This window comes from Maniola hyperantus, chromosome 8, assembly GCF_902806685.2.
Source record: "Maniola hyperantus chromosome 8, iAphHyp1.2, whole genome shotgun sequence".
NCBI lineage: Eukaryota > Metazoa > Arthropoda > Insecta > Lepidoptera > Nymphalidae > Maniola > Maniola hyperantus.
Window position 1 is genome coordinate 9034515 of NC_048543.1, and position 26109 is coordinate 9060623.

General features: G+C 36.3%; 1 protein-coding gene and 1 long non-coding RNA gene across 15 annotated transcripts in view; one reads left to right on the forward strand and one right to left on the reverse strand.

The window, feature by feature from the left end:
* The window catches only part of dlg1 (discs large 1), a 42905-nt gene that overhangs the window by 3265 nt on the left and 13531 nt on the right, over positions 1–26109 (forward strand). For 3 of the 13 annotated variants that reach the window (XM_034971469.2, XM_034971471.2, XM_069500179.1), the window contains exons 3-12: positions 5759–5874; positions 6474–6572; positions 7070–7123; positions 9544–9573; positions 12163–12393; positions 13373–13453; positions 13977–14228; positions 14582–14723; positions 15312–15577; positions 25754–26007. In XM_034971469.2, the coding sequence (XP_034827360.1) occupies positions 5759–5874; positions 6474–6572; positions 7070–7123; positions 9544–9573; positions 12163–12393; positions 13373–13453; positions 13977–14228; positions 14582–14723; positions 15312–15577; positions 25754–26007 (1525 nt within the window). Of the gene's footprint in view, positions 1–5758; positions 5875–6473; positions 6573–7069; positions 7124–7622; positions 7991–8423; positions 8635–9543; positions 9574–12162; positions 12394–13372; positions 13454–13976; positions 14229–14581; positions 14724–15311; positions 15578–25753; positions 26008–26109 lie in introns of those variants that run through there. The other 10 variants (XM_034971472.2, XM_034971477.2, XM_069500181.1 and 7 more) reach the window with 8 other exon arrangements.
* LOC138402662 (uncharacterized) lies at positions 16931–24935 on the reverse strand. Of its 2 annotated transcripts, XR_011237019.1 has the most exons (4): positions 24351–24935; positions 18754–18873; positions 17709–17845; positions 16931–17619 (listed from the first exon to the last, which is right to left on the reverse strand). It is a non-coding gene; the product is annotated as an uncharacterized lncRNA (long non-coding RNA). The 2 variants fall into 2 exon arrangements; XR_011237018.1 differs by lacking the exon at positions 24351–24935 and having other exon boundaries at positions 18754–20176.

A 26109-nucleotide genomic window follows, 5' to 3' on the forward strand; every position in this document is an offset into this window, starting at 1 on the left:
TCATACAAGTTTTTTAAATATTAATTATATAATATTACTAGCATAAGCTCGCGACTTTGTCCGCGTGGACTACACAAATTTCAAACCCCTATTTCAACACCTAAGGGGTTGAATTTTCAAAAATCCTTTCTTCGCGAAAGCCTCCGCCATAATAGCTATCTGCATGCCCAATTTCAGCCCGATCCGTCTAGTAGTTTGAGCTGTGCGTTGATAGATCAGTCAGTCAGTCACCTTTTACTTTTATTATAATACTAGCTAATGCTCGCGACTTCGTCCGCGTGGACTACACAAATTTCGAACCCCTATTTCACCCCCTTAGGGGTTGAATTATCAAAAATCCTTTCTTAGCGGATACCTACGTCATAATAGCCATCTGAATGCCAAATTTCAGACCGATCCATCCAGTACTTTGAGCTGTGCGTTGATAGATCAGTCAGTCAGTCACTTTTTCGTTTTATATATTTAGATTATATTATATTTAAAAATATATATTATATTATTTTTAATAATAAAAATTAAAAAGCTTTCACAAAATATGTTCAAATTATGACCATAAATTAAAACAATTAAGTAGGTCAAAAATTTCAAATAATCCTTATTCACGTTTCAATCACGATAATATTGTGAACAACATGGTGTCCATTCTGTTAGCACCCTTATAATGTAACAGAGGGAATAGGTAGGTCAAACAATATAAAATCATAAGTAGGTAGGTATACGCTAAGGCACGGACCAGCTCCGCATTGTGAGAATCAGGTTATCGATTACTGTTGTTTTTCTTTTAGGTACCACGTACATATTTTAAAACCGCTAAGTATTGTCCCTTTGCTAATTAAATAGCTACTTAATTATAGTCCTTCCGGCCGTCCATCCGTCTGCCCGTCCCTCCATCCGTCCGTCTGTCTGTTGGTCGTGTCTATTAAGAAACTTACAGGGTACTTCATGGGTACTTCCCGTTATCCTAAAATCATGAAATTTGGCATAGGTAGGTCTTATAGCACAAGTAAACGAATAAATTCGATTAAAATCTGTTCATGTACAAACCACCCAAACCAACCAAGTGGGGTATCATATGAAAGTGATAGTTTTTGATTTATCGTGCAAAATGTCGAAAAAAATACCCGAGTATGGAACCCTATGGTCTGACTCGCACTTGGCCGGTTTTTTCATTCCAAAAGCCATCGTATCGATTACGTGGAAGCACTACGTTGAAATAACTGCGTAGTACGTAGGCATAGGTTTAATTCTTTACACTTATCGCACGATTGATCGAATTCGTTGAACTTTCAATTAAAAAATTCTAATAGTTAATAATCTGCATGAGCTACATCAAACATACCACGCCAATGTTTAAACTTTTAATTAAAAAATTTAATAGTTAGCAATCTGTTTGAACTACGTACTTGCTTATCAAAAAACCATTAAGTACACAAATACTTAAAAGTACAAACTTAATATTCCTGCCACATTCAAGTAAGATCATTGCCCACGGCCATGGTCTGTCTCCATTATATCTAATCGGGGTTTTGAAGTGCTGATAAAAACAAAACAAACTAAGCAGTCCAAATTCGACTGTGTAGCGTGCACGGATTTTTATCTGGGGGTAAAATAGGCGTTTGGTGTATAGTCCACGCGGACGAAGTCGCGGACACAAAAGCTTTGAGAGAGTGCATGACAGATTTACTTATTTCAAAATGAAGCTTCAGCTGCAAAACTTATTTTTGTTTGAGTAATTTTAATAAAAAATCAATAAACAGTGGTATAAATAAAAGTTCAGCAAAAAAGGTTATTCCCCCGTAGAGCGTTCGTATAGTATTTACCTGCGCTACGGCTACGCTTCACGCGGTGGGCTACGCCTCCGCCCATGCTTAATTATTTTTGGACTTCACTCGGGTGACCAACATTCTTTTTAGTGATGGTATCTACTTATAAAATGTCATACCTTTATACTATATCAGTTTCTCTGATTATGTATATAAGTAGGTACATATAAGTATATGTATATAAGTAAGTACCTATAGATTTTTGAAATTATTTTCTTAAAATGCATTATTTTCGAACACACTGGCCTGCTACGATAAGTTTTTGCTTAGGTTTTTTTCACAGAAATATAACAGAAACTAATTCAAGCTAAGATTTTTATTTCATTAACGATTTAGTCATCCAGGCAGGGGCTGTGGTACACCGTAAAATTCGAAATCGTTTTAAAATATAATCGTCTAGTTACAAAACGCAACGTGAGTAGATATTTTCAAAAATGCTATCTGTTTCACGCCGCTTCGCTTCTTTCTTCTCGTGAAAGATAGAGTTACAGGTTCAGTTAAGTAGGTGATAACGTTTTTACCCCCCGCCCTCCCAAACGTTTACAAAATTAGTCAATTTTGGTCTCATTAAATTCAGTAGGTACACCTTAATCTAGGCTCGTATGTTTTATTTTTTTTATATTTTAATTTAAAAAAATCAAACAAAATTTCGGGTCAAAAATATTGATATTTTTAGACGCTAGTAACTTTTAACATAAGCATTTTTTTAACATTAAAAAATACGAGCGTAGTTCTTCATTATATCTACAACATTTCATAAAAATATGAAAATTGGACTACATTTACAGGGAGAAAAACATTATCGCTTTCTACTCGTAATTTCATAGTTTAATTTGTGGTTTATACTTTATCCCTCTAACATATAAACCTGGAATAGCGGTGGAATAGTTATTCTCTGTTTTGTCTTTCTCTGTCATCAATAATTTGACATTTGAACGAAAAAGACAAAACAGAGTATAACTATTCCACCGCTATTCCAGGTTTATTTGTTAAAGGGTATAGGATTAGATATGAATTATCATTATTCAAAGCCTGAAGTATGATAAACATGCGACATTTTTATAACTACTCAGGTATAAGAACAGCTAGTTATTCTATTTAAAAAAAATAGAACATAGATATATAAAACTACGAATATATCTACCTGAATAATGGTTGAATGCAGAGCTATGATTGCTGTGCAGCGATGTTTCTTTCGACCCAAATATAAAAATATGGGTCAAAGCTTCGCCCACAGTTTACCTTTGCCAGCTTTTAGTTGAGTTCTGCTCAGCTATAAGCTGGAAAAGTATTTTTAATTAAAATTCAAATAATCGTTCGTGCGATAAATGAAATGTCAGCTATTAGTGACCTACCTATCAAACTGTAAGTACATCCATATTTTACAAGAAATAAGAATCAAGTATTTCTATTGTGATCAACTTATCTAGTGACAATTTAAGTATGTACCGAAGAAATTATTATTTAGCTAAGTATAATAAGGTATCTGTTGTTAGTAAGTAGGTGTAGCTAGAATAAACTTAAATAAAATCTAACCTTCCAGTCAAACTAACAATCTGAATAGAGAAAGAGCCAGCGCGTGCCAGAGAGCTTCGTTATTTTATAAAAGCTGAAAGTTTATTTGTCCCCGACACAGGGTGGAACGACGAGCGACTATGAAGTTTGGGATCATGGTGGCTTTGGCAGATAGCAGGTAATAAAGGTGCAAAAAATCTTATGTCAAAGTATAAAGTCTAGTTTTTATATTTTCTTTATAATAGTATTAAACTTAAACTTTAAGGGCGTCTGGCATGGGTTTGCCACGATACTAAGTGTCTGGCATTTGGCAATGCATGACGTGTTTTCTAATACTATAATATTTTGAAGAAAATATAAAAAAATTAGACTTTATATTTTGACGAAAGATTTTTATTACAACCTTTATTTATTACCTGTTATCTCCCAAAGCTACCATGTTTTGGGGACAATATGCAATTAAACTTTCAGCTTTTATAAAATAACGACGGTCTATATAATCTAATAATATTGATTCATTGTGCTCTCTGGCTGTGAACGTTGTGTGTGTGCTCTCAAATAAGTACTTTGTTAGACTATAGATACCACGTGGCTTGTCTATGCATTCAAATTACAAGTGACTGGTTTCGCATAGATAATGTGCATGGGATAACATTAGTAACATTGAAAGTTTTAACAACATAATAAAAAAAACTAATGAATAAAACAGGTCTTATTATATTAATTAAAAATGCAGGTAAGTATTATGATATATCAGAGCCTATAAATATAAATAACGTCGTAATAGGTATTATGTTATAATACAAAGCCGAAATACCGGCACATCACGATTAGCCTAGGCAATATACTCAGGAATGCCGAGATCGCTTTGCCCCAAAGTCAAAACTTTGCCTTCTAACAATTTTTTAGGCCGATCTAGAAGAGAAGTGCTTCAATTCCCAGTCCAAAACCAAAACTTATTTTTTCTAATCCGGCAACTGCTATAAAAATTCTCTTAAAAATTAATTTATAAAAGTCATCATCATCATCAACAACAGATTGACGTCTACTGGACATAGGTCTCTTGTGTACACGCTACGGTCTTGCGCCGCCCGCGCCAGAATCCAGCGCCGCCCTGAGACTCGTCTGACTTCGTCTTCCAACTCTGCGCTTTTCGGTGCGAGGTCGCTATTCCAGCACCTTGAGACCCGAACGACAACGTCTATCGGTTTTTCGAACTATGTGCCCTGCCACTTTAGCTTCGCCACCGGTTACTCTGGTTCTCCTATGGATCTCCTCATTTCTGATATGATCACATAGAGTACCTCCAAGCATAGCTCTCTCCATCGCTCGCTGAGTGACTCTGAGCTTTCTTACTAGGCCATAGTTAGAGACTATAATATTATCTCGGATCCATAATAATCCATTATTATGTCATCACTAAGCAACACGCACTGTTCGAAGACTTTGATCTTCAAGCACTGAGGAATTTCGGACGAGAAGAAATCTCGAAGCTTCCTGAACGCTGCTCTGCTTTAGACTAAAAGTAAATAAAATAAATAAATATATAGATAGGTAATAAAGTAATAATTGCCAGTCCATGCATATTCTGTTGGAGTATTATTATACTTAAGTAACACTCATTATTATAACTCTATGTAGACCGTGCGTAGAAATATTTTTAAAGTGTTTGAAGTTTTGTAAATACATTTTAGACTGAAGTATAATAATACATAAATACATAAGTACTTACCTATATAATATTTTATAGGTTCGTTACCCGTTGTTGATATCGATCACCTAATACACGACACGCGATTATTTGCAGGCAATCTAGGTACCTACCTTACCTACTTACTAAGAGAAATGTGAATTTATATGAAAACTACAACATGATTTAATCCTTTTACGAGTTTAGAGAGATTTATATTGAAGCTTTTTCCAGCCTACAATAATTTGAACTCAGTTATTTGTATAAATTTAAATAACTAATACACCGGAGTTCGAAATAGTTTAAAAGTTAACAAATGCTATAGGTACCTAAGTACCTAGGCATTTATTACATACATGGGACTTGTTCTCCAACACAGTTTTTCATGGGTACGGGTATGGGTATCATTTTTATAGGTACGTTTAAAAAAAATTGATAGCCAAACTCATTGCCGCTTGAATCAATCAATATTTTAAAAAGTCTTATAAATCGAGTAGGTGGTACAGGATCAAAAGGTCTATAACATACACCCTAAACACATTCATTATTACCCTTCTTCTGATGCAGCCTGGTAAAATGGAAAACTACTTACCTACTTACCTACCTACATAATATGAACGCATCCCTTTCGGGCTACCTATCGATTTACACAATTTTAGAATGTATTCTTAGAAATTTGGCTTCTAACCTACAAACAATTGCTAACTTAGGTACCTACTTTCATGTGCAGATATTCAAGAGTTTTACGAGTTAACCCTTCTCGACGACACCAAGTCTGTTCAGCAGAAAACTGCGGAGACAATCCGCATAGCAAACAAGTGGGAAGCCGACGGCGTTCGTCGTGAAGTAAGTTTTTATAATCCACTAGCTTATGCTCGCGACTTCGTCCGCGTGGACTACACAAATTTCAATACCACATGCGTCGCGGGCATCATTAATATAATTGATGATTAATAGGTAACCTACTCTTAGTAATAAGTACTTCGAAAGCTGTTTGAAATAGCACCTGCCTTAGCTATACCAACCAATATTTATCAGCTACAGTACGCGGCAGAAAGCAATATACATCGGCCTTTATAATGACATTCCGGCTTTGTAGAGTATCTCTTTTGTTGTTTCTCATACTTATATGACGTTTTGTCGGTCCCAACGACAGGGACAACGCTCTACAAATTTGCTATCTCCTTCTAAAGGTCGATGTATTACTTTCGGCCGCAGTACAATACAGTACCTACTCACGCTCCGATTGTAAAAAAAGATCGCTAAATAATAAGAACATAATAGGATGCTTATTGAAATAGATAGTACGAGTAGATGTCTAAAGTATTTTTAACTTTAAAAAATTATGTATACCTGGGTACCTAACTATCCATAATATAAAAGTTAATGATTCTGTGATTGTTTTCGTATACCTACATAATATAGGTGCCTTTTTATATTTACAGTCAGGAGACAATGAATATAGATCAATTTCGAATGCCTTTCTGCAAGATAACAATAGAAAATCGGACAATCGGAATGCTGACACGCCAGATTCGGCGCGGGTATGTTTGATCAATGAACTGTTTGATACATTTAAATGATCTGTAAACTACGCAAGTATAGTCCACGACAGGTCGAGATATCAATCGGGGTATGAGGCGGTCGGCCGCCCCGCACATCCGCACGAGCTAGCTGAACTATAAATGGTATATATATGATACATGCCTCAATAAGGTACTTTAAAGGTACCTGTTTAATTTACCTACATTACAAAAGTAGAAAACGTGCTATAAAACACAAAAGAATAGAAAATCTTTTATTACACTGCAGTATTAATAATTATTCCAACAAAACTGAACTCTACATTTTTAAATAATTAGTAATTACGTAGATCTACTTACCCAGTAACTAAAATATACCTAAGTAAATTTTTTACCTTTATAATGTTTAAAAATAATATTTAATTATTATTATTTAATTATTTTAAAGTAGGTACCTAGTTATCTAATTATTTAATATTAAAATTAATAATTTTACCTACTCTTGAATATTTTACAAGGTGGGGGCCATTCCTTTTATCATATCGCCAACTGGAGAAGCAGAAGAGAAGAAGGTAAACTAATTTCTATACAAAAAGTTCATATAATATTATTTGGTATATGTAATAAATTAATAAGAATTATAAATACCACATAAACCTTTTAAACTTGTAGGTATGTATACAAATTACAACTGTGAAAATGACGGTTAATTTTTGAATACAGGTATTCAGGTACAGGTAATACAGGTATTCAAAAATTAACCGTTATTTTTACCTACTTCCTCTGAATGGTAGAGTGGGGTAGGTATGGAAAATCTCTTTGGCTGCTGCTGTTATTATTTTCTGAGCAATAAAGACTTTTGCAAAAATTTAAGATATTTAGTGGAAAAAAAAGTAAATAATAATTTAAATTGAACACGAAATAAAAATAATTACTCCATAGTCGTAGAATCACACTTGTAGCGCCACCTTCCAGAAAACCTGCGAAACTCGTCGTGTTTACTGTTTACCGATAGTTGGATCGTTTTTTTTATTGTCTTGTTTTTGATGACGTGACGTTTCCAAAGGTAGGTTACCGAACGCCACAGCCGAACGCTATACAACAAGTGGTAATGGCGGATGGTTGGTGTTTCGCGTCTCGTAGTACTATTTATAACCTTCAAATATAGTACAAGTTTCAGCGATATGTACGCTAACGTTTCATCGTTGTGTGATTTTGTGCTGTTAAATTTTACAATTGTGCCAATGACATACGAACACAACATCGACTGAGGAATAAACGTAAATGGTTATCAAGTGAAATGATATTGCACACAAAATTTTGACATTCATACTGCTGTTATTTCGTATTCGTCGCAAGTAAGGCCATATAATATACACTAATCTATTTTTAAACGTTTAGTAACTTCTTTACAATTTGGGACCGTTTTCAAACCTTTGGTGAGACTAATGAAACTTCTGAAATAGTTTTGCTTGTAACGATTCGCTGTTACGCGCTGAACGATTTACCTCTCTTCTAAATATTAGTGTATTTAGAGTATCTATATTGCACGTTAAATAACGTAACACGGACATTCTAATTAAAGTTCATCGCTTTGACATTCATTTACCATCCTATCATCGAACACAAGTTGGTAACACTCAATTAACTACTTACATACGCATACATTCTAATAAAATTCGCTATCAGGAAGGGCTCGGCTCGAAAATAATTCCTTAGCTGATAAGGATTGGTGTAATTTTTAAGTGAGCTAACATGATAACCAGCTTATACTGTGGGAATACATGCAAACAAAAAATGAGGTTGCATTCCTTTAAAAGTGGTAACAAAACACAGTTAAAGTTTTTGGTGCAAGCTACAAGTGGGTTCTAGGTAGAGAATGGTGCATGCCGGAGTGCAGCCAGTGAGCTCCTGACAGCGGCACAAGTGTGTAACTAACATGCATGCAGTGTACATAGTGTAGAACTGAATACAAGTACCTGAGGGCTATGCACACTTGGTTGTCACAATGACTGAGAGACGGAAGAAAAAAACCCATAATGGATTCCTTCGGAAAGTCTCCTCCTTGTTTAACCTTGACACGGTGAGTAGGTTATTGCTTCTATCTGTACAAATTGGTCTTTCAGACCTCAATAGATCTAAATTTCATAAATACTAATCATCTAGTAGGACTAAAGCTTATTTAATGTGTTTTAGGACAATAAAGAAACATACAATTAAGTAAATAGTAATATTAAATTAATTTACTTAATATTCTTTAAATATACTTCATTTCAATCTGATAAATTGATATAAGCAGCAGCCAAATTGATATAAGATTATAGCAATAGATAAGAAATCTAACACATCATTGGACTACACAATGTGTTAAAGAGTTGCTATTCAAACTTCTAATAGAACTTTCACTCTATTTAGATATATAACTTGACCTCAAAAAGAACCTAAGAGGTGTTTTAGAATATTTTTGTGTAACACTTTCATTGTTAATATAATGAACAATGATCTTTTTGTATATACTTGAATAATATTATAAGTTATTAAACAAACAAGTGAAAATTACTTAGGTATTTCTGTTGGAAAATATAACCGCTATTTCATAATAAAATTAAAAATAGAATCTCTTATGATATTTTAAATAAATACATTGCTTAGTTGAATACAATTTATTTTAAATAAATACATTATTAGTTTGTTAATTAAAAAAATATTAAGAACTTAAGTAAATAAAATTTAGTAGCCTAGATACACAAACAGGCAAGAATTAAAAAGAATGCTTCAGAGATGTTCCATTGGCGTTTTAAAATATGAAAAACCAAAGGCATATTCATATATTTTTAGGTTTTTAACTCATCAATTTAAGTTTGATTATAGTTTAATTCATTAGAATTTATGTTACTAAATCACTAGGAAGTAGTTAACTATTTTATATCATTATTCATGGTAAAAACTTAATTTAGGTATTTAACTTTAGTTAATGGTTTCTATATTTCAGGCTCACGTCTCACCACCTGAAATGAAGCAGGTAATTATATTAAAATAATGATTTTGATCATTAGAAGTAAGTTAAGCGTTATTAATTAAATAATTACAGCTAATAATGGTAATATTATGAAAGGAAACTATTTTAACATAACACTTAAAATGTATGTCCAAATTATGAACAGGAATAATTTTTTGCCATATTGTAATATCTTGGATGTCATATTTTGATTTAATATATTTTCAATAGAATTTGCAGTACTAAGGCTTAATTAAATAACATAGGAAGAGATTACCCATACTAAGCAAAGCATTGTTCTTGTATCCAAACCATAATTTTCAAGTGACAATTGACAGAGATTATTGACTTTCCTATTCTTACATTGGACACGTTGTATGTATATGTTACAGTCAAAACAGCATCATCCAGTCAAAACTACTTTCAACAGCAAAAAATCAGTTGAAATTACTTATCACTATGGAGGTTGTTCAAAAGTTTTGTTTTGTTTTGTTTATTTGAAAGTAATCAACAGCGTAAATACATAATTATTATTTAAATTTAAATCTAGGTATAACAGAAGGCCAAAAGAGATTACTTAAAATTATAATTAAAACTATTTTAACAGAATAGATTTAGAATAAATGTAGGTATATACAATAATAAAATTACAGCAGTGTGTGAAATAAAAACTCTTCGCTGGAATAAATCATGATTAAGTCCATAAAAAATACAAGATTAGGTTGAATGTGGCTCAGAACAAAATCGAAGCACACTTACTCCGTGCAGTATTGACCAATAAATTTTAGTTAAAATTACTTTTAACCTACCTCTATAGTAAAAAATACTTTTTAACTGTTTCTTTCAGTTAAAAGTAGTTTCGATCAGATAAGAGTTCTGACTGTAGCCTAAATATTATTTACTAAAACTACCTAAAAATATGTACATAAAAGACTAAAACTAAATAATATATCACACTTATTATGATTACATAATTATTCCATAATAATATAATACTTAACAATTTTTTTGTTTCAATTGAATACTTTAGGAATATTATGTGTTCACATATATACCAATACTTATATAACTATTATTTCAAACAAAGTGTTATCAAATCTCGATCTAACATTTTAAATACACCATATTTCCAAAATTTTTATTTTGATGTATGTTTTTTGAATAATATCTACTATATTACCTACTACTACCGATACTACTTAACATTATAAATGTGAAAGTGTGTCTGTCTGTCTAGCTTTTCACAGCCCAACAGTATAACCGATTTTGATAAAATTTGACACAGAGTCAGCTAATATCTCGGGGAAGGACATAGATTTTTTATCCCGGCAAATTAAAGAGTTCCAAAACAAATCATGCGGACGAAGTCGCGGGCATCATTTAGTTATATCAAAAGTTTCGTAATAAGTTTTTTAACCTGAAGATGGAATTCTTTGAACTGAGTTTGTGTGCTAATGTATGCATATTGCATTGTAACATTGTCCCTTTTCATTATAGTTAGTCAATGTGTTGACAATCTATTTTGTATTGCACTCAGTGTTAAGGGCTCATTATGGACTATAATGTACTGTAGGTACAGTGGCGTGCACAGGAGTTCAGCCAGGGTATGCATTTAGATATGAACTTATTTTACGGCAGGTTAAAATGAAAAATAAGCATTGACTTATTACAACGAGGGTAAGCAGTGCGTTTATGCCTCTTTGAGCTGCTCGCCACTGTGTAGGTAGTAGGTAGTTAGTGCTAGAGACATTTCAATGAATAATATCTGTATGTAGGTACTTATAATTACTATAAAATATAATAATCAGCAAGAAGTTACTGATTAATTGCATGTCGGTGATATTTATAAAATACTACTTAATTAAGAGCGGTGTGCGCTTCATCATTAAAGCACAAATGCATTGTTTACATATCAATCATTTGACATCTTCAAATGGGACTTCTGAGCCAGGCGAATCACCAGTTGTCACTATTCTGGCTTACCTACTTTAACTAAACTATGCATGTCCCAGCTTAAAAATGTACCTTTCTTATCAAACAGTTAGGGCTCCTTGACATATAAGATAAAAAGTTGTTGTAGAGGCATTACTCATATATCTACCTATAAAGATATTCATTAAGTATATCTTAGGTATTTGGCAATCTTAAAAACTGTTCCTGAAGAATGATAACAAGTTTTTATGTGAAGGAGCCTTTAGCTGATCGCACAATACGAGACGAGGCCAAAGAAACGCATTTTTTGTTACTTACTTTTGATGAATATCGTCATCCGCATTTTTAGTTCGAATTCGCCAAATAAATGCGGTTGATGGTCATTAGTTACATTATTCGGCAAACATCTTGTACATTGGCGCGATTGGTTGGGAATGGCGGGTGCACGCGGTTCGTTGATCAGTCGGCGTGGATGCACACGATTGCTCGATAAGTCGGCCTGTTCCACTTAAGTTGGTCCTTGCTTCCCGCATTTGCCAGCTTACTCCCATATTAGTTTAAAATAAAAAAAATTGCTTTAGCTCAAGATGTTTATAAGTACAGAAAAATGCGTGCGTGTGTGCTTTGCGGCTGTACTGTGCGATCAGCTTTAGCCTGCCAATTGACTGGTTGATGTGAAAGTTGCAGATAAATGGGATAGAAGGTGGCTCGGAGCGCACGGTGGGCGAAGATGGCTACTTGTACTTAACTGTGGTGTTGTCGCGGGCGGGGGGCGCGGGGCTCGGCTTCAGCATCGCGGGCGGCGCCGACAATCCGCACGTGGCCGACGACCCGCACATCTACGTCACTAAGCTCATACCCGGTGGGGCGGCTGCTGCTAGCCAATTGCTAATTAACGACGCGATACTACAGGTATTGTGATTGGCGGTAGCTCTTAAGGCCGGCCGTATATTATAAGAATTTGTCTATCAGAAAACTTTCTGACGCTCGTTGACTACCCTCGACACACCCCACCCCACAAAGTATCACAAATTTTCCTCTGGCGAACCTAAGTTCAGTTTGCGATTGGCCGCTCTCTGATACAAAAGCAAATTTTTGATGGTTTGCACAAAATGTATGGAGAAAGCGCCTTCCGACGTTTTGATTCAAAAAAAAATTGACGTCGGGCTGACGTGTATCTGGTGAGCGTCAAAAGCGGAGGTATGACATTGCAAAATTCTCTGTACTCTGGGTCTAGTACAAAATGTATAAGGAGAATGCCATCTAACAGATTTTTCTGACTAACAAATTCTTATACAATACGGCCAGCCTAAATACTTAACCAGCAGATGTTGGGATGTAGACGATCCAGGAAGAAGACTGATCAGAATTTTTGTATAGTTAGATTTTGTTACTTTGTAGAGATGACTGCTGCAGCATTCCTGACTGTCACCACTCTAGGCACTGTATACTGTGTCATGCTTTAGTCATATACAAGAGGTGTTACTCTCTGTCTCCATCCTCATCCTTACATCTGTAAAAAAAATCATAAATCAAATAACCAGTCACTGTACTCAGTTTCATCTTGACTATTCAGTAGTCCTAGTTTCTTCGTCTATTAGTTAAAACCGTTTCGACAAAAATAGCATTAATTTGGCTTGTAACAACTATCGCTGATTAGGAGGCCAGGTTAAATCATGGTCCACCAAGACTAGACATCAAACAAAAATTCTAAAAAAAGTGTGGTTTGTTTAGCTAATTTAATTCTTCTTCTTTTTATCTTGTCCGAATAAATCTTAAATCAGTTTTTAGTTTGATCTATTAGTCACAAGATTATGATCCACTATGAATTGTAATTTAATAAAACAGTGTGTCACTCATATTAATATAATGTATTCACAAACTCATTCAGGTTAACGACACGCCAGTCGAAAATGTGACCCACGCCGAGGCGGTTGATGCGTTAAAAAAGGCTGGAAACACCGTAAGACTGGTAAGTGTCCTTTTTAAGTTTTACTAGTTAATGCCCGTGGTTTCGCCCGTGTGGATCTAAGTTTATTATAAATCCCATGGTAACTCTTTATTTTTCGGGACCAAAAGAAGACCAAAACAGATGATGTACGCGACTTCTTTGACATGGATTTAGGTTTTTTTAAATGCCGTAGGAACTCTTTAGTTTTCAGTATAAAAAGTAGCCTTTGCTCTTAAGACCCCGGGATGCAAACTATCTCTGTACCAGATTTCGTCAAAATCTGATAAACGAATAGACTGTGATAAGCTACCAGACAGACATGTGTTTTCATATTATAGTAAGGATTTTAACTAGGTGTGTGACCAAATCTCAAATTAACAAAAAATCTTATGGTCCATATACTTTGTACGGAATAGACTTTCACAATTTAATTATTGGTTTTCGTACTGATGAGAGTACTCATAACATTAAGTACAGTGACTCCCTTTTGGGCTAGCATCCCTTTTCCTTATGACCGTGTGTTTAAGAACGCTTTTTTTTACAGAAAATAAGACGTCGGCCGACTGATGAGAATCTGCTAAGCGTGTCACAAATATCAAATAAGGAAGAAGCGGTAGAAATAGAGTTAGTGAAAGGCGGGTCGGGGTTAGGCTTCAGCATAGCGGGTGGCTTGGGCAATCAGCACATACCGGGCGACAATGGCATCTACGTGACCAAGATAATGGCGGGCGGAGCCGCGCACCGCGACGGCCGGCTGCGGGTCGGCGACAAACTGCTGGTCGTTAAAAACACTTCAGTAAGTTTGATATGGACTATTCAGTTCTATGGACGACCCGTTGGATAGTATCTTGACAGACCGAGCCTATATATCCGATCGACTATTATAAGAAGTAACCCTAGCGCGCTTCCCAGAGCTGTCTGTGTAATACTTTTGTATGTAAAGCGCTAAAGAGCGCGCTAGGACTACTTCTCTTAAGGATGTTAGTGTTTTTAATCACTGGTCTCGGATACGTAGTTAATATTCGGCACACACATACAAAGTGATTTGCGTCCTCAATATGTGTAATTAAAATAGTAATTATTTTGGGCATGATCTATTGAATAAACGCCATTACACTTTACGTTTAAGTCACGTCAATTGTCAAACAGAAAGGTGACGTGGATCTAGACAGCGTGACCCACGAGGACGCCGTGAGCGCGCTGAAGGCTACCGGCGAGCGCGTGCAGCTGGTGCTCATCCCGGGCCCCAGGCACGGACAGCCTTCGCCGAGGACGTCGCGGGCTAACACACGTAAGCTATAATCTACTCCTAGCGACCCGGCGACGATAACGATTCGCATTTTAACTTATTAGGTTGTAAAATTGAAAGACTTTATAACCCAGGGAAAGGTGTAAAAGTAACTCTTAAATACTGAAATATCCTATAATACGCGACAGGTCGAAATGACAATCGAAGAGGGCATCGGGGACTATAATGTTTTACCAAAACACAGGCCACTTAATTCTCACAGGCCTGTTTAAGTATATTTTATCCGATATTCACTATCAACGGTCTTGTGCCGCGTGGCTATTGCACCTTGAAGTGGGTATACCAATACTATGTCTTCTGCTTCTTATTTTGCTTTGTGGCTTTCATTTGTGCCACACAGAGCACAATGATTGCTATGTCATACAGTGCAGAGTCGCTATTGATCAGTCAGTCATGTTATTTACAAAAAATAATTTGCCAACTTTATAATAATAATAATAATAAATACACAGACAGAGGGAAGATACAAAAGGCGGCCTTATCGCTAATTAGCGATCTCTACCAGGCAACCTTAAAGATTGGAAAGTATAAGAAAAATTAGATAATTTTGTAACTTTGTAATGATTCCAGCCTCAAGTACTGCAAATTCTCTAAGACGCGAGGATGAAACAGATAGCTCCGAGGAGCCTCGTGTGGTGGACATCGAGAAAGGCCCGCAAGGCCTCGGCTTCAACATCGTGGGCGGTGAAGACGGCCACGGGATCTACGTATCATTCCTACTGGCGGGGGGCCCGGCAGAGAAGTCAGGCCAACTGAGAAGAGGGGACCGGTTACTAGCTGTCAATGACATTGATATAACCCACGCTACTCATGAACAAGCCGCTAAAGCATTGAAGGTATGTAAGGGATCTAATCTGTATCCACTAAAGTGTGTCTATTTTGTCTGTAACCCTGTCAATACGCAAAGAATCTTCAGCTTTTATAAAATAACAAAGGTCTGGCACGCGCTGGCTCTTAATCCTGGCTTTTGACTATAAGGGCGGTTTCAGACTGGCGTATAAGCTCGTTTTTGGAAGCGCATGTAGGCGCGTATAGGCGCGCCTTTTGGCACACGCTCAACTCGTACGAGCGTTAACGCACTTCAAAGCTCGTATAAGCGCGAGACCACCACCCACCGAGCCACCGGTTCGAGCGTACACGCCGAAATATTCCCGTATACGCGCGTCCGGTTTTTTGAAGCGCGTATGTAGCGCGCGTGTAAGCGCGTATGCTGAAACGACCGTATACGCGCAAAAAAATACTCTAGTCTGAAACCGCCCTAACATCTCCAATCAGAATAGATGGTCGGTAAAAATGTGCAAGAACATTGATATCGACCAGTTAAGGTGACGCTGGATGCACGTCCGAACTGCTCGGCCCACGTGGGTAACCTGTATGCTATTTCACCTAACATTGTGATAGAAAGAGATAGACTCAGTGATGAGCAGTGTAGCGAGTGCATGCGCTCACACTAGCGTCCGGATATATTGATGATGGCACACAGATAGTTGGACAGATGTCACCGATGAATTTTTGTAAATATATGATTTATGAAGGAACTACTTATTTCAATTATTATTGTATAAGATTTTATGGAAGAGCGGGGTCGCCTGCCACGAGTACTCGTAGCAATACTAAAACAGTTACTGGGATGGTCCCAATTACTACGCACTATGTGAAATTGTTTTACCTACTGAAATAAATATTTTTTAATTTTTTTTTTGAATGATAATGATTACCTACTTATCTTTTGATGAATACTATAAAATCTCACTTACATACATACCTATTAGGTAACTACTGCCTCAGCGTGTATAAACAACTCGTATATATTATAGAAATCCATACTTCTATGAAGTGTCTGTCTGTAATTTCGAAATAACTACCGCAAGCTCATAATATTGTTATTTGAACTGTACCATAACAGCTGAATCAAACGTTTTTAAAAACTGTCTGTCTGTCTGTCTGTTTGAACGGGCTAATCTTCGGAACGGCAGAACCTATTTTGACGGGACTTTTACAGACAAGTAGAGGATTAACAAAGGATACTTTTTTAACCGAGTTTTAAAAAAGGAGTTGTGTTTTTCTACCTATGTACACAGAAATCTCCGAGATTTCTGAACCGATTTGGGTATTTTTTTTAATTGATAAAGAAACTTTGCGACATTGTCCTATATAAAATGTCATTTTATATAGGACACACAGGATTTCAACTCCTCAATCCTGATGCTGCAGGGGACATGACCACCAAAACTTATGGGATTTTGAAACTGTCGGTTATAAATTGATATTGGAGGTAGGTACCTATATCTACCAAGTAAAGACTTTATCATTGAACTCGAAGACCCACTTCTCGACCCTGATGCTGTACCTAAGGAATTGCATTGCTAAATCGTGGTGATCCCACGGAATTTTAAATGAATCATCGCCCACGCCCGTTCGGTACCCTCATTCCGCACATTGTTTTGATTAGTCAGTCCACCAATCACAACAAAGCATTCTCCCCTGTCCCCCGCCAACATTTTACGATTTGTTTTCATGTAAAACCTTGTATATGCGTACTCTAGGAGTTGAATTCTCTGTGCTGGCGGATTACCTATTAGGAACACATGATTACACATTCGTTTGTCTGTGAAAATAACTTTTGTTGCCTACACTTATCTATTAGTAGCGACTAAAAACTATATATACTATCTACTTGTGTATACAAAAGTCAAAATAAATTCCACTTTGATCTCAAAAATGAAAATTTTATTTTTATAAGTAGGAAGTAGGTACAATTCAATTTCCCTCTAAAAGCCCACTACACACATAAACACAATATGTATCATTTTCTGTTTCAACAGTCACATTAGATGTATCATTCGACGCAGAACTATTGAAGCTCTCCATTTCATTTCTGGAATTAATAAACATACAATCAACATAATTATATTGTGAGTATTATCTATATAGAATGTATGCAAAAAACATAGCATAACAACTTACAAGTATGGTATGGTAGACCTTTCAATATTTAGTACAGAATTGAATGTTGCAGCATCATGTTGGATTTCAGTGGTACGTATATTGGGCACATTCATTTTATTTTCCTTGTTTTCTTCTAAAAGGAATGTCTTGAGTCACTAAAATACAACATAATTCAGCATTGACAAATCTGACAACAAATAGTAAATCTCTATATTATATAAAAATGAATCGCTGAATGTGTTGCTGATCGCAAATCTCGAGAACAGCTGCACCGATTTCGCTAATTATTTTTGATAATATTCCTTGAAGTACGGGGATGGTTCTTATGGAGAGAATTTTTTTTAAAAAGTCCTGAAAAAGAATCGACTGTAGGCGGTGCGAAGTTCGTCGGGGCAGCTAGTAACATAATAATTATATTATCCTAATCCTAATCTAAATATATAAAAGAAAAAGGTGACTGACTGACTGACTGATCTATCAACGCACAGCTCAAAATACTGGACGGATCGTGCTGAAATTTGGCATGCAGATAGCTATTATGACGCAGGCATCCACTAAGAAGGGATTTTTGAAAATTCAACTCTGGAGGGGGTGAAATAGGGGTTCGAAATTTTGTGTAGCCCACGCGGACGAAGTCGCGAGCATAAGCTAGTCTATAATATAAAAATGAATCACTAAATGTCATCGCAAATCTCGAGAACAGCTGAACCGATTTCGCTAATTCTTTTTTTAAATTAGGTATTCCTTGAAGTACGAGGATGGTTCTTACCGAGAGAAAAATTTGAAAAATTTGAATCGACTGTTAGGCCGTAGGCGGAACGAAGTTCGCCAGGGCAGCTAGTGGAATTATAAATGTGAAAGTGTAGATGTTTGGATGTTTGTTACTCAATCACGCAAAAAAGGCTGAACGGATTTGAATGAAATTTAGAATTCTTAACTGGATTAACACATAGGCTACTTTTTATCCCGGAAATCAAAGAGTTCCCGCGGGATTTTGAAAAATGTGAAATCCACGCGGACGAAGTCGCGGGCATTAGCTAGTATCTAAATAATATCAACTTACAAACACAGTGTCAAATTTTCAGAAGCTGGCTCTAAATGGTACGGTGTGATAGCATCATAATCTAATTCAATTCGATTTTTTGCTTTGTCGTTTCCTTGTCAAAGAAAATCCTGTGATCCACTAAAATAGAAGTATAATATATAAGTATTTATTAAAAATAAATAAATGTCATCATCAAATTCACCATCCTGGAGAACCTTGAAAACGACACTCGCGTCTATTTTTTATAAAAAGTGCTGGCCCGCCATCTTAGATTAAAAAATTAATGTCATTATCAAAACCAGCATCCTGGAAAACCTGAAAACGACACCCATTTCTATTTTTTGTGAAAAGTGCATGTCTGCTATTTTGGATTTGAAAATAAATGTCATTATCAAATTCAGCATCCCGGAAAAGTACATATTCAGTCAAATAAAATTCCCGTCGAGTCACATTGTTACTCACGTCGGGTGTGACTCACGGGAATAACCCCGAAAAAGTAATGGCATTATCATCACAAGATAATATTATGGTTTGGAAAGATTCTGATGATTTTTAATAGATCTCCTCTTTGCAAGCGATTTGCTTTTGCGAGTCTAAACCGTTTCTTTTTCCTCTTCCGCCAATCCATTTTTGTTTCTGTTACATGAAAACTCAAGTATATAATTAAATTGTCTAAGCACACAATATGACCTACATACTTATATTTGTAACTAGATGATACACGCGACTTCGTCCGCGAGGATATAGTGGTTTTTTAATCCCACGAGAACTCTTTCAAAAGCGATCACTATTTCAAATTTCAGCCAAATCCGTCTTGTACTTTTTGCGTGAAAGGGTAACAAACCTATACACACACACGCAGATACAAAATTTCGCCTTTATAATATAAGTGTGATTTGACAACCCTGACTTTCGGAATTCGGATAAGTCCAAATTATATTTTATTACTAGTTGATGCCCGCAACTTCGTCCGCGTGGAATTAGGTTTTTAAAAATCCCGTGGGAACTCTTTGATTTTCCGGGATAAAAAGTAGCCTATGTGTTAATTTAGGGTATACCCTAAATTTAATTATATACCAATACGTGCAATTTATAATTTAAAACCGCGCGATTCCCTACGAGAGATATTTAAGGAAATAGGTATTCTTACAGTAGCTTCCCAATATATTTACAATAATATAATTTTTGTACGACAAAACATTCACAGTTACAAAAAAATCAGTGATCTCCATGATAGGCAAACTAGAAACAAAAATAAGCTAGCTACTCCTGCGCTCTGCCTCTGGAAGGTGCGAAAGTCATTTGTGGGAATGAGTGTAATATTTTATAATAAAATTCCACAAGCAATTTTAGACTTGCCTTTACACAAGTTTAAAAAATGTGTTAAAAGTATGCTCCTAAAAAAAGCATATTATACAGTCGCAGACTATGTAAACGATAAAAAAGCTTGGATTTGACGCAATGCACGGGGGTGCAATGGCTTGTATAGTACGGTATAATAACATTGTAAATTGAAAAATTAAAAAGAGCAACCGCCGAGTTTCTTGCTGGTTCTTCTCGGTAGGAACGGCATTCCGAACCAGTGGTAAATTAAACCTGACTATTCATAAGCACTTTTAAAAAGTTTACATGAATAAAAAAACATTCTATTCTATTCTATTCTATTCTATTCTAATTAACACTTTTATCTATCTCCATTCCCAATTTCATCCAAAACCGTTCAGCCGTTTTTGTGTGATTGAGTAACAAACATCCAAACATCCACACACACACATCACTACACCTATTATAAATGTGAAAGTGTGTTTGTTTGTTGGTTCGTTGGTTTGTCCTTCAATCACGTCGCAACAGAGCAACGGATCGAAGTGATTTTTTGCATGGGTATGGTTGACCTGGAGAGTGACATAGGCTACTTTTTATCCCGGAAAATCAAAGAGTTTCCACGGGATTTTTAAAAATCTAATTTCACGCGTACGAAGTCGCGGGCATCACCTCATCATCATCATGATCAACCCATCGCCGGCTCACTACAGAGCAGGGGTCTCCTCTCAGAGTGAGAAGGGTTTTGGCCATAGTCTACCACGCTGGCCATGTGCGGATTGGTAGAATTCACACACCTTTGAGAACATTATGGAGAACTCGGCATGCAGGTTTCCTCACGATGTTTTCCTTTACCGTTAAAGCAAGTGATATTTAATTAATTAAAACGCGTATAACTCCGAAAAGTTAGAGGTGCGTGCCCGGGATCGAACCCCCCGACCTCCGTTTAGAAGGCGGACGTCCTAACCACTAGGCTATCATAGCTTCACCTAGTTTATAATATTAGTAGGATATATGTAAACTACTACCACCAGCTGTCGATACGATGCATTCTAAAATAAATCGACCGACCGACCGACAGACCGACCGGCCAAGTACGAGTCAGACTCGCGCCCCGAGGTTTCCGTACTACAATAGTAAAATGTTTATCTCTAAATCTCTGTTTAGAGATAAGCATTTACAATGTAACTTAATTTATTACTACTATGTAACTAGAATTTCGGTACATATAAAAATGAATCGCTAAATGTGTTGCTGATCGCAAATCTCGAGAACAGCTGAACCGATTTCGCTAATTCTTTTTTTATAATATTCCTTGAAGTACGAATATGGTTCTTACGGAGAGAAAATTTTTAAAAAATTCCTGAAAAAGAATCGACTGTTAGGCGGTACGAAGCTCGCCGGGGCAGCTAGTGAAAAATAAAAATAAATAAATAGGTAAATAGTATTTTTTGACATTTTGCATGATAAATCAAAAACTATTTAGTATGCACTAGATGATGCCCGCAACTTCGTCCGCGTGGATTTAGGTTTTTTAAAAATCCCGTGGGAACTTTGATTTTCCGGGATCAAAAGTCAAAGTCAAATGATTTGTTCAAAATAGGTAATAAATTACTCTTTTCGATTGTCAGTTGTTGGATTTGTAAAATATAGTGTTGATAGACCTTTTTTTTGGGTTGTGCCACACATGACATACTTTATTCCGGCGCTTCTTCTACTTGAGGTTTTTTGACTTTATTACTCAAGTATAAGAGGCGCTGGGATAACCTAACCAGTTGGTAACTGGTAATGTGTGGTACAGCTTTAAAAAATAAACGTTTTTTCTTTTCTTTCTTTTTCTTTTCTAATAATATGCCATATGACATAATGCTGTGAAAGTAACTAAAATATACTAGTCTCGCCGTTTCTATGTCTGTCAACAGGTGAGATTGCAGTCAAGGGCTAACTTGTATCTGAATAAATAAATAAAAAAGTACTATTTATACGAAGCGTTGCGTACTTTGTTTGTAAGACGGACAGACAGACAGACAACAAACTGATCCTATAAGGGTTCCTTTTTCCTTTTGAGGTACGGAATCCTAATGATCTCTCTTTTTGCACTGCATTTAACCTGAATCCAAGAATTTCCGATCCGAAATAGTCGTAAGCAAGACTGTATCGTCACCTACCACCAGGTGAGATTGCAGTCAAGGGCTAACTTGTATCTGAATCAATATTATTATTATTATTTTATTACTTATAATAAAACTGTAACAGGTGAAATTCTGTACATTGAAGATATTTTGAAATTTTTTTTTCGAGGGCACTCTATAATCGATACTGAACCCAAAACTGGAATTTTTTTCATTTTTGTCTGTCTGTCTGTATGTCTGTATCACGGCCGCGCATCACGCTGAAACTACTGAATGGATTCCAATGAAACTTGGTACGATTTGACGTCATACTATGAGGAAGAATATAGGATACTTTTTATCCCGAAATTCAGCATGGTTCCCTTAGGAGAGGGGTTGAAAGTTAAAATGTATACTGAGCTGTAATTCATTAACGCGTAGTCCGATTTCATTCATTCTTTTTTGTTAGAAACCATACATGTTAAAACTTCAAGTTCCAACTTCTCAACCATCATCATAATAATGACGGGTAGCTTTTGTACTTTTGGATTTCAATCAGCTGTTTTAGGAATAGTTGATGTTGAATTGATATTAAAGGTACGCTTAGAATAAACTATCTCTGGTTTAGGTACCAAGCAACGACTTCATAATTCAACTCGATATCCCAACTCTTCAACCCTGATGATGCAGGGTATTGCACTCCTAAGCCACTGTTGATTGTGAGATAATATTGTAGATGCCAAACATATATACCATTATTGAATTTTAAGTTCCAACTCTTCAATACTGATGCTGCAGGGTACTGCACTCCTATTCTATGGGTTTTAGGAACTGTTGTTGGTGAATTAATATTGTACCAAACCACGACTACATGGTTGAACTCCGTTCACAAAAATCCACGCACTCCATCGAAATCCTATTCTATTCCAAACTTATTCGCCAGCGTGACAGGAGTGGAGAAGGCGGATAGGGACGTGTGAGGGGTGCAACGGATCAACGTGATTTTTTCCATCATCATCAGCCTGCGGTCGTCCACTGTTGGACATAGGCTTTCCCTAAAGAGCGCCACCACACCCGGTCCTCAGCCTTCCTCACCTAGCCACTTCCCGCCAGCCTCTGTATATCGTCGGTCCATCGTGCTGGAAGGCGTCCCACACTACGCTTACTTATACCTACGCGGTCTCCACTCAAGAACTTTCCGGCTCCAACGGCCATCACCTCTACGACAGGCATGACCTGCCTTCTTTTATCCCAGAAAATAAAAGAGTTCCCACGGGCTTTTGAAAACCTACATCCACGCGGACGAAGTCGCGGGCGTCAGCTAGTAAATAAATAAAAAAGTACTATTTGTACGAAGCGTTGCGTACTTTATTTGTAAGACGGACAGACAGACAGACAGACAGATAGACGGACAGACAGACAGACGGACAGACGAACAGACGGACAGACGGACGGGCAGACGGACCGATGGACGGACCGACAGACGCATGGACGGACGGACGGACGGACTGACGGACGGACGGACGGACGGACGGACGGACGGACGGACGGACGGACGGACGGACGGACAGACGGACCGACAGACAGACAGACAGAGGGTTCCGTTTTTTCCTTCTGAGGTACGGAACCCTAAAAATATAAAGAAATACCACCAGGTAGGTACCTACCTACCTATATTATTATACATATACAGGTACCTTTTTAGGGTTCCGTACTTTATAAGGAAAAAAGGGACCCTTAGGATCACTTCGTTGTCTGTCTGTCTTTCCGTCTCTCCGTCTGTGTCGTATCTGTCACACAAACCTATAGGATACTTCCCGTTGACCCAGAATCATGAAATTTAGTAGGTACGTAGGTCTTAGAACACAAGTAAAGGAATAAATCCAAAAACCATAGATTTGTGATAACAACTTACAAAAAAAAATTAAAGTGTGTTAATGAAAAAATAATTAGTATTTTCAATTTTCAATGTATAATAAGTATACCAAGTGGGGTATTATATGAAAGGGCTTTACTTGTGTATTCTAAAACACATTTTTATTTATTTTTATGCATAGTAGTTTTTGATTTATGGAGCAAAATGTCAAAAAAATACCTGAGTACGGAACCCTTGGTGCGCGAGCAACTCGCACTTGCCGGTTTTTTAAAATTAGATAAAATAAATAACTAAACAAAGTTACTTACCTATTGTACTAGGACCACACGAGTAGATATCCCTACTAGGACCTCAACAACAAAGTCAGGTCAATAAACCAATGAATAAAATTGGTGTCCAAATTTCAAATTCCAGAGGTCAATGTACAAAATGCAATAAGTATTTGAAGGACTTATTGACTCTGCTCTGCTCAATCTTCTACACATTTGCATAGCCACTGAATTAATAAACGAATAAAAATTAATTTTATAAAATCATTACGACTTTTGTTTTTGAAAACATAACAACAGTTGTCGTCATAGAAACCACAATATTACACGCGCAGCCGCGCGCCGCTGGGCTGGCCCTTCCCTCCGCCACCCGCGCGGTGTCTAATGTTTTGGGGTGAGAAGCATGATGATTTTAGCCGAAATCTAGCGCTTGAAAAGGGTTGAACAGTAGTTTGGGAAAAGTATTTTTGAGAAAAAACTACTGAATTTAGGTTTGCAAAGTAAAGTTATTTCAACTAATGAATAAATAAACTACGTGTAATGATAAATTGTTTTAGAATTTTCATATCCCTAATCTTATTTATTTACGCCCAAAGTTGTCATAGATTTAGTGTTAAAATAGGAATCTTTTGAGGCTCGTAACTTTTAAATCAAATTTTTTTTAATGTTTTAGATATCATTGAACCTAGATAATGACGAGATAAATCGATATAATTCTTAGTTTTGTGCGTACAATATCGAATATTGTTGTATTTTCCCTCCTACGTTTGTATGAAGAAAGCACCGAACTGAGCTGCCTTAATTCCTACAATTAAATTAACATTGATATGCACTTGGAATTACAAAATACGGTAGGTATTGCTTGATTACTAAGAAAATATTTTAAAGGTTCGTAAGAACACAATTAAAATTAATTTTACTCATTACCAGTCTATCAAGCTACATTTTATTATCACTACATATTAGGTTTGTCAACTGCATACAAATCTAGTTGCCATATTTGTCTGATTGACAAAATAGACCAGCTAATATTGAATTGCGTAACTGAATAATTTAAAAATCCCATGACTCAATCAACGTGTTATGAATAGGACAATCAATATGCGCCTTTTAAGCATCTGCTAATTATTACTTGTTGCAAATTTTAATTGTTATTTTATGGGTGTTAGGCATGAGTATATTATTATTGCTCAAATATTAGATCGCTAAAATATTATTTATAACTAGCGCCCCAACAAAGTGACTCTATAAGGTTCCTTTTTCCTTTTGAGGTACAGAACCCTAAAAATACTGTTTTAGACTGTATCGATAATAATGCTTCTTCCGATTAAAATTTTCAAAATATATTTATTGTATAAAAATTGTCCAGTAAACAGTTTTATTAAAAGTATCTATAGGTGTATGGGTTTGGTTTGTCTAACTATTGAGGTTTCTTTTTATAGGGCACAGGACAAAATGTAAAATTAACGGTAGTGTACAGGCCACAGGAATACAATAAATTTGAAGCTCGTATAAATGAACTCAAGCAACACCACACACTGTTAAGGACTTCCCAGAAACGGACGATTTATGTGAGAGCTCTCTTTGACTACGATCCCATCCGGGACGACGGGCTGCCGTCAAGAGGACTGCCATTCCGATACGGTGACATATTACACGTCACCAACGCTTCTGACGACGAGTGGTGGCAAGCCAGGTATGTGTGAGATGCCAATCCCTTTTTTGAAGTGTCTTAATTTAATCCTAAAGTGATATGTAAGTAAACAACCAAAAAATTTTATTTGATCTATAAATGCAA